Source organism: Melanerpes formicivorus, unplaced genomic scaffold (genome assembly GCF_026170545.1).
Source record: "Melanerpes formicivorus ecotype bairdi unplaced genomic scaffold, bMelFor1.0.p_v2 SCAF_11, whole genome shotgun sequence".
Lineage (NCBI taxonomy): Eukaryota > Metazoa > Chordata > Aves > Piciformes > Picidae > Melanerpes > Melanerpes formicivorus.
In genome coordinates this window covers 354057-362960 of record NW_027142363.1, presented here as the reverse complement: position 1 = coordinate 362960, position 8904 = coordinate 354057, and the positions used below count along the sequence as shown (strand labels likewise).

The 8904-nt window shown below is 47.1% G+C and overlaps 1 protein-coding gene across 1 annotated transcript in view; it reads right to left on the bottom strand.

The window, feature by feature from the left end:
* The window catches only part of POU1F1 (POU class 1 homeobox 1), a 13465-nt gene extending 4561 nt beyond the window's left edge, over window positions 1-8904 (bottom strand). Inside the window, exons 1-2 of the mRNA XM_068144818.1 lie at window positions 8855-8904; window positions 7715-7773 (exon numbers count right to left, since the gene is read on the bottom strand). Of these exons, the coding sequence (XP_068000919.1) occupies window positions 7715-7773; window positions 8855-8904 (109 nt within the window). The remainder of the gene's footprint in view (window positions 1-7714; window positions 7774-8854) is intronic.

Here is an 8904-nt window from a genome sequence, read left to right as displayed (position 1 = left end):
GGGCGGGGGGGGGGGGGGGGAGGTTTCTTGGGTAAAACACAAATTGGCTGTCAGCCTCTGCCATGGATAGTTTCATTCACAAATCATGGGGAGGGAGGACAGATTAAACATTTCAAAGGAAATCACTTTCCCAGGGACCAGCACAATTCAATTCTCTTTTAAAAACCTATAGCAGGCTTATCCAGTCTTGCTGCCCAGGGCTGGTTCCCTGGAGTCTAAGCAAAAAACATGTGTAATTGCATTAGAGCAAACAATAGCCTTAAAGCCTGATTTACACCCGGGGTGACTACTGGATGAAGAGCAATGAGAAGGTAAGATTACTTGTCTCTCTGAACCACCTGTCCTTAACGTGAGATCATCTTGGGAGAACAGAGCCCCTGGGCATACAGAGCAGGCCTGATCTGTTACCTGCAGGGGAAGGCATTGCTCCCACGGCTCTCAGAGAACAACCTCAGCCTTTTTGTCAGCACCTCCCCACATGGGCAGCACCATAAAGTGTCTTCAAACTCACAGATAAGGCTTACAAACACAAACAGCTCAGGAAGGCAAGTTCCACTGCTTTGCTTCACCTTCCCGGTCAGGCTGCAACCTGCTGCCCACACAGGGCTGGAGAGAGCCTGACGCTGCACAGCAGTGCTCCCAGCTCGTTCCAGCCCAACTGGACAAGGGTAGAATTGGGCTGCAAGCAGCTGTGACTAGGCCCAGCCACGAAGTTAGCCAACCATGTGGAAAAGAGTGTTAGATTAAGATCTTTAAGACATTTACAAAATGCTATTAATAACAATGATTTCACAGTCCTTAAAGGCCAGGTTTAAAGCTCAGAGATAACTGACTAATTTTCAGCAAATTCAGCCCCACACAACATCCTTTCCAGTGTCAAAAGTCTGTATTTTCCATGTGTTTTTTCATGTGAAAGCCTTGAAGACATGGTTTAGTTAGTCATGAGGTGCTGGGTGATAGGTTGGACTTGATGGTCTCTGAGGTCTTTTCCATCCTTGTTGATGCTGTGGTGCAAACACATACATCCTCTGCTTCCCAGTTTATGCCTTTACTAGCAAAACATCTTACCCCAAGTGGAGTCACTCATATGCATGCACAAGCCCCTGTAGCAGAGGAGTGTGAGGGACATGTAATAGGTAACGACTGAAATCACATCCTAGGAGGCTGATTTTTATTGTTTCCCCATTTCTCAGCTTCCCTGGAAACTCACAGAAAATAGACCACAATGAGGATTCTCTTTTCCTCTCCTTATTGTCACTCTGGCACAACAATCACCTGATGTGCTCTTCTGCTTCCCTCCTGCTCTCTGCCTCCTGTCCCTGCTCCCCCGTCTGCCCTCCCAGGGAAGAGGAGCAGGTTGATATGCTCCCAATTACAGTTGGATGTCTGACCAGTAGAACTGATGAATGGTTCTCAGCTATAAAATTGTCCCAAAGCTAAAAGCAAAATCTTTGTTTTCAACAAATTTGGCATAAAATAAACAGGATCAATATATTTAAATGGAAAGTTTTATAAGGAAAAGTCATTCAGAAAGTCAGAAACGTTACCAAGTGCCTCACCTAAGGCTCTGGGAATCTTTGATGAGCTTTCATAAATCAAATCAAACAATCATTGCATTTTTTTAATGATGTGAGGCTGTTTTGGGCAGAACACTCAGGCACTGCTGAGCAGCAGGGTCACAGGAACTGTCTGCTGCAGATGATCCAGATGGCTCCTGCAGGATAAACTGAGGGAAGAAGGCTGTCCAGGAAAACAGCAGCTTCAGGCACCTTCTTTTATGGGATTACTTCTAATCTTGTGACAACTAATAGGAGCATAATGAGGCTTCACAATATTTACACCAGTAAAGGGACAAGATGAAGAAAAATAAATATGTGGATTTTCCTAAATTTTGAATAATCTGAAATTACTGCTCTGGAAAAACAGAAACATTTCTCATACTTCAGATCAAAGCTTACACAGATACATTGTGCTCTTTCCTACCAAGATAATGTTCAATCTCTTAATTCAACCTGAAAAGCTGCCTGTATTTATCCAGGTTCAGTCAAAATCACAGAATCACAGAATCACCAATCACAGTATCACAGTATAGCCAAGGTTGGAAGGGACCTCAAAGATCAGAGTCCAACCTGTCACCACAGACCTCATGACTAGACCATGGCACCAAGTGCCACGTCCAATCTCCTCTTGAAACACCTCCAGGGATGGTGACTCCACCACCTCCCTGGGCAGCACATCCCAATGGCTAACAACTCTCTCAGTGAAGAACTTTCTCCTCACCTCCAGCCTAAACTTCCCCTGGTGCAGCTTGAGACTGTGTCCTCTTGTTCTGGTGCTGGTTGCTAGAGAGAAGAGACCAACCCCCACCTGGCTACAACCTCCCTTCAGGGAGTTGTAGACAGCAATAAGGTCTCCCCTGAGCCTCCTCTTCTCCAGGCTAAGCAACCCCAGATCCCTCAGCCTCTCCTCACAGGGCTGTGCTCAAGACCTCTCCCCAGCCTTGTTGCCCTTTTCTGGACACCTTCAAGTGTCTCAATGTCCTTCTTGACCTGAGCGGCCCAGAACTGGACACAGGACTCAAGGTGTGGCCTAACCAGTGCAGAGTACAAGGGCACAATGATTTCCCTGCTCCTGCTATGAGGACAGACTGAAGGAGTTGGGGCTGTTCAGTCTGCAGAAGAGAAGGCTCTGAGGTGACCTAATTGTGGCCTTCCAGTATCTGAAGGGGGCTACAGGAAGGCTGGGGAGGGACTGCTCAGGATCTCAGGTAGTGATAGGACTAGGGGGAATGGAATGAAGCTGGAGGTGGGGAGATTCAGGCTGGAGGTGAGGAGGAGGTTCTTCCCCATGAGAGTGGTGAAGCCCTGGAATGGGTTGTCCAGGGAGGTGGTTGGGGCCCCATCCCTGGAGGTGTTTAAGCCCAGGCTGGATGAGGCTCTGTCCAGCCTGATCTAGTGTGGGGTGTCCCTGCCCATGGCAGGGGGGTTGGAACTAGATGATCCTTGTGGTCCCTTCCAACCCTGAATGATACTATGATACTATGCTGGCCACACTATTCCTGATGCAGGCCAGGATGCCATTGGCCTTCTTGGCCACCTGGGCACACTGCTGGCTCATGTTCAGGCAGCTGTCAGTCAGCACCCCCAGGTCCCTCTCTGCCTGGCTGCTCTCAGCCACTCTGCCCCCCGCCTGTTACTCTGCATGGGGTTGCTGTGGCCAAAGTGCAGCACCCAGCACTTGGACTTGTTGAATGCCATCCTGTTGGACTCTGCCCATCTGTCCAGCCTGGCAAGGTCCCTCTGCAGAGCTCTCCTACCCTCTAACAGATTAACACCTGCTCCCAACTTGGTATCATCTGCAAATTTGCTGATGACTGACTCAAATGAAAAAATGAACTGAGAGAAACACTCAAGTAACAAAACTTAACCCTGAAACCAGACTGAAACACATTCACAATATTAGGGTCAGAGACTGAGCAGTAAACAGTCTCCAAGTGACTCAAAACGCTGCTGGGCAGTACAAGCACATCTGGCAAGGTGTGGCCTGTATGGAACTTTCACTTGCTGAATTGATTAGTGATGAGAGCTCACTCATCTCTGTATTCATGGAGCTAAGTGATACAGTAGTGCTGCTTTCTTGCATTATTAGTGTAAAATAAAGGTCATCGGCTGGCTACAAAGATCAGGACATAAAAGAGAGTATTATATGAGCTCCCAGAAAATCCTAGTCATCTATATTCATGCCTGAACTTTGCCTGCACACCCTGAACTGATGAATATTGGTGTATTAGACAGACAAACATCACCAGCTCCACACGGGCACCGGGTTTGAATTTCATTACCCAACAAAACATCTTGCAAGCAAAGTGATTTCATCAGCATATTCACGCCACTGCCTGCCTCACTCTGAAGGTCATTTGGAACTGTTTGAAACACAAGACTAAACTGTAATTCTTAAATCTCATGTGATGTTTAAAATGCATTATTCCCTAGGAAAGCATTTCATAACTCTGGCTAAAAATGGAATCCTCACCACCTGGCTAATCAATACCAAGCGGTGCCAAGCCTGGAAAGTGCACCTTCTCACTGAAAGAACACTTGTTATGGTACAGCACAACTTTGCTCCTCAGTATCTCCTTGCTAACCTCTTGCTGCCCCTGCTTCCATTTCACAGGTGAGCAAACTGATGTGTTAAGAAGTGAACCCTGGGACATATAAAATGTGTGGCCACGTAGGGACTGCAGCCAACTCTACCAAGGACATTTTGATTGATGCTTCGTTTGCAGAACCATGCTGCCTTGAAACATATTCCTGTGTCATGGGGGAAAGCCTGAAATAGCTCACTATGTGGACAAAATGCCCCCAAAATTCCACCTGCACCTTCCAGGGTGCCTCCAAAGGCCAAGGACCAAGCTTGCCCATTCTCACAGAATGACAGGATCATAGAACTGTTTCATCTGGAAAAGACCTCTAACATCAGCGAGTCCAACTGCCACCCTAAGAGCAACAGAGCCATTATGACACATCCCAAAGTGCCACGCTGGCATATTTCTTGAACACTTCAAGGGTGGTGAGTCCACTCCCTCCCTGGGCAACCTATTCCAACACTTGACCACTCTTTCAGTAAAGCAATTTTTCCTAATATCCAATCTGAACTTCCCCCAGCACAATTTCTGTCCATTTCCTCTCATTCTGTCACCTGATACTAGGGAGAAGAGACCAAGCCCCACCTCACTACAACCTCCTTTTAGGTAGTGTAGAGAGCAATGAGCTCTTGTTATTTTCCAAATGGACAAGTTTGCTCAAACTCTGAGCTCATCTCGAAGGTCTTTTCCAACCTGGTCTACTCCTATTCTATTCCATTCCATTCCATTCCATTCCATTCCATTCCATTCCATTCCATTCCATTCCATTCCAATTTCTCTTTCTGTGAATAATTTCTTCCTAACATCCAGCCTAAACTGCACTGTTTTAGAATCATAGAATGGTTGGGGTTGGAGGGAACCTCAAGGATCATCCAGTTCCAACCGCCCTGCCCTGGGCAGGGAACCCTCAAACTACATCAGGTTGCCCAGAGCCACATCCAGCCTGGCCTTAAAAACCTCCAGGGATGAGGCTTCTACCACCTCCCTGGGCAAACCATTCCAGTTTCTCACCACCCTCATGGGGAAGAATTTCTTCCTAACATCCAATCTGAATCTACCCATTTCTAGTTTTTTTCCATTCCCCTAGTCCTATCATTACCTGACACCCTAAAAGTCCCGCACCCACCCCATTTCCCCCCTTTTTCCCCTCAAATCCCAGAGCACCTGAGCTCTGTTGGAGTTTCCTCCCACCCCAGGTGTGGCCATTTGGCCCACCCCACCCACTCCTCTTTTTAATCCCCCCCAGGAAAGGCAGAAGCCCCAAGCTGAGCCCATCTGGGCTGAGGATCCTCCTCTCGTCTCTGGTGAGTGCCCCTGGTGCACACTGGGTGATGGTGGTGGTGACAAAAGGCCGGGGGGCCTGCTGGCCCCCCGGTTAGGTAGGGCAATGATTGATAACTTCTCCAGTATCATCTGTGGGTGCTGACTGAGTCTTCTTACTGAGGCTGAGCTCCTCTGGGTGGTATCTTGCATGGTGAGGGTCTTGCCCCAGGCTCTGGGCTGGGTGCAGGAATGGTGGTGGTGGAGCAGGAGCTGTTTAGCCAGATGATATTGTGATAATTACACTATTTTTACCTGGAGGCCCCTGGAGTCTGCTCTCACCATTCAATAAATCTCTGCTGTTGTGCCTCAGTTACAGACCATTTCTTCCCCCTCACTCCTTCTTTTCAGAAATAAGGAAGGAAAGGAGGAAAAAAGCAATAAAGCATATCTGGAAATGCATTCACTTATCAGATATCAACACTGACCAGGAAGCCTTCAGGAAGAGGGGCAGGTTGGAAAGTAAGAATCACTTTTTATGAATCACAAGATAAAGTTCATAAAGAACAGACAGGACAAGACTGCATCTTCTCCATTGTGGTTATGTCTCATGGTGGTAAATGCAGAGGGGAAAAAATAGTTCCAGCTGGCTTGGAAATCTCAGTCCCGCTTCTCTACAGGAAGAACCCCTGAGAAAGGGAGATTGTGATAAGTGAATACCCATCCTTCATACAGAATCAACCAGGTTGGAAAAGACCTCTGAAATTACGATCATGTTCCCTCATGATCTGGTAATGTGTGTTTCAAGCCCAGAAATCCAACCATATCCTGAGATGCATCCAAAGAAATGTGGTCTGTAGGTCCAGGGAAGTGATTCTCGCTCTCTCTTCCTCTCTCAAAAATTCCAGCTCCCAACATAAGCAGGACATGGACCTCATGGAGTGAGCCTAGAGGCAGCCACAAAAATGATCAGCTAGAACACCTCTGCTCTGAAGGCTGTTAGGCTGCTAGAGTTGGAGTTGTTCAGCTTGGAGGAGAAAAAGCTCGGGGCAGACCTTATAGCAGCCTTCCAGCACCCTCCCACACAGGTACTATGCCTCTGGGAACCACGCTGGGAGGCATAAGCAACAGGGCTTGCCAATTTCTGCATGTTAATCCGACAAGGGATGCTCGGAGCCCCTGGCCAGAAGCCTCTCACCATGGCAGCAGATGCTCTTGCCTGGAGGAGTAGATGCTTAAAATACTATGCCATTTTCCAGGTGTTAAAGCAAACAAGCACAACTGAAACATGTACCTGAGAGGAGGGAAGCAGACGAGAATCTCTCTGGTCACATGAAATTCCAGGTGTAAACCTCTGAAATCCTCTCTTTCTTCCCATGCAAGGAAACCTAACTGTGAAAGCAGCAGTAGGTCGTGGGTAAGGAGCATTGTTCTCAGTACAGCTCAATTATGGATGACCTCCTCTGCTTTTTACCCTACCTGAAGCTGTCATGCAATATAGTGAACTTCCTCAGGCTCCACCACCATCAGAAGAGGCAGCTGACCAGTGTCCACTTCTCCCTGGAGCTGCCAGCCAGCTTGTGGGGCCAGCAGGCAGCCAGGGAGCATCAGCATGAGCCATGGCCACCCAGGAATTCCTACATTGCATGTGTGAGCTGCAGTGGTCAGGTAAGTTTTGAGGCATTCCCTTTTGGGGGGTGATTTCTTCCCCTCCAGAGCAGCCAAGCCCTCCTCAGCTTGTTATTCCTTAGTGCCTGCAAGAGCCCTGTAAAGAACCAGAAATATCCTCCCAGACAGACCCTGTGTCTGTGCTAGAGGACACTGCACTTTTCTTTTTGCCTAGTGAAACATGACACAAGTTCCACAAGAATACACTCTATATTAAAAAGAGAGCTGTCATGACTGCAAGAAAGCCAATTGTAGCATGGCTTCAGGTACAGCCTCCTGTTTCTGTGTCCAGCTGGAAGATCATTTGGGAGCTGTATTGCTTTTTCCTCAATGAGAATAAGAAACTAACAAAACCTCCATCATTTCCCCTGCCACAAAGCTACAGGAAAGGTGAAAACCACCACTGGTTCTGCTCCCAGCTGGCATTTACTGGAAGCATATCATAGCAGCACATTCAACTGCTTTTCTCTAACAGTAGTTTCATAAACAGCAAATTGGTTTCATACAGAACTTCATTTGGGCTGTCTCAGACTGACTAAAGAGCTGCCTTCCTCACAGGAGAGAGGCTTCCTTAGATCTGCATAAACAGCAGCTTTGGCTTTTGGGTCTTGCTGGAGCTGTCCAGAAAAGCTGGTGAGCTACCTGGCAGCTCCTTGCCAGAGAGCATGCAGGCGCCTGAGCCCCTGTTTGCACTGTGCACTCTGAGACAGAGCAAAAGCAACACAAAATCAGACTTCTCTCTGTCCCAAGAGCACTGAAAGCACGATGGCTTTTCCAAATGCCTGTGAAAAGCTCCAAACATTTGGGTTTTTTAACATCCCCATGCTGATATGATTCAAAGCTGTCACTTTGAATCATTATTCTGCCACACAGCTTTCATGCAGATCATCAGCCAAGCAATCTGAATGATGAATTAAGTCCTTATGATGAAACTCTACCGCTCTCAGTGACTTTTACACTAGCCTGAAACAAATTGCCTTCCAGTTCACAAAAGCTTTACAGAGAAAACTGAGAAATATGGCACTAGAGAAGAAACACAGGTGACAGTAGCGCTCATGGCAGCCTCTCATCCCCACACAGCAAGCCCAGTACCTGAGCAGAAGATTTCCACAAAGCCATCTCTTAATCTTTTCCTTAATCCAACCCTCAGCTTCATCTTCATGTTTGCAAAACATACCCACTCGCTCTTTTTCCCCCAGGCTGTTGAAAGCAGGTCCATATCACGCACGGAACGCTCTCCTGGGTGAACAGCCTGGCGTACCCCAGCTGCAAGCCACCTTGCAAGAGGCAACAAACTTTATATAGAGGATAAATAAATTGATTAAATGAATACTTCATATCGAGAGAACTAATTGATATTACTAAGTGCCTCCACCTGCCAGAGGATTTTATTAATGGCTTAGCTTTAAATAATCATCCCTAGGTAAAGATTGCTTATTTAACTTGCACCGTTTCGTCCAGGGGTAAGAAATGCACAAGTCAGTAAAATATCACATCAGGTGGTGTATACTTCCAAAGCATCACCTCTGTAGTGAAAGGGACAAAAGTGGCACTGGAAAAGAGGCATGTGCTGACACAAAATGATTAGCTGTAAAAGAGGTAGGCAAGAGGCCATGCTAAGTGTGAGCTTGGATTTCAACACACAAATGATCCAGAGAGAGCTTCCCTTTTCTTACGTTAAACAGCATGCTAAAAACAAGGCTACTAATAACAGCAGCTCTTGGCTCTCACTGCAGGTCTGTCAGCATTCAGGATCAGAATTCTTCCCTGATCAAGAGACACCCTGTAAGCACAGTAAGCATGGGCAGAACACGGCAGTTGGCAAGATGCAT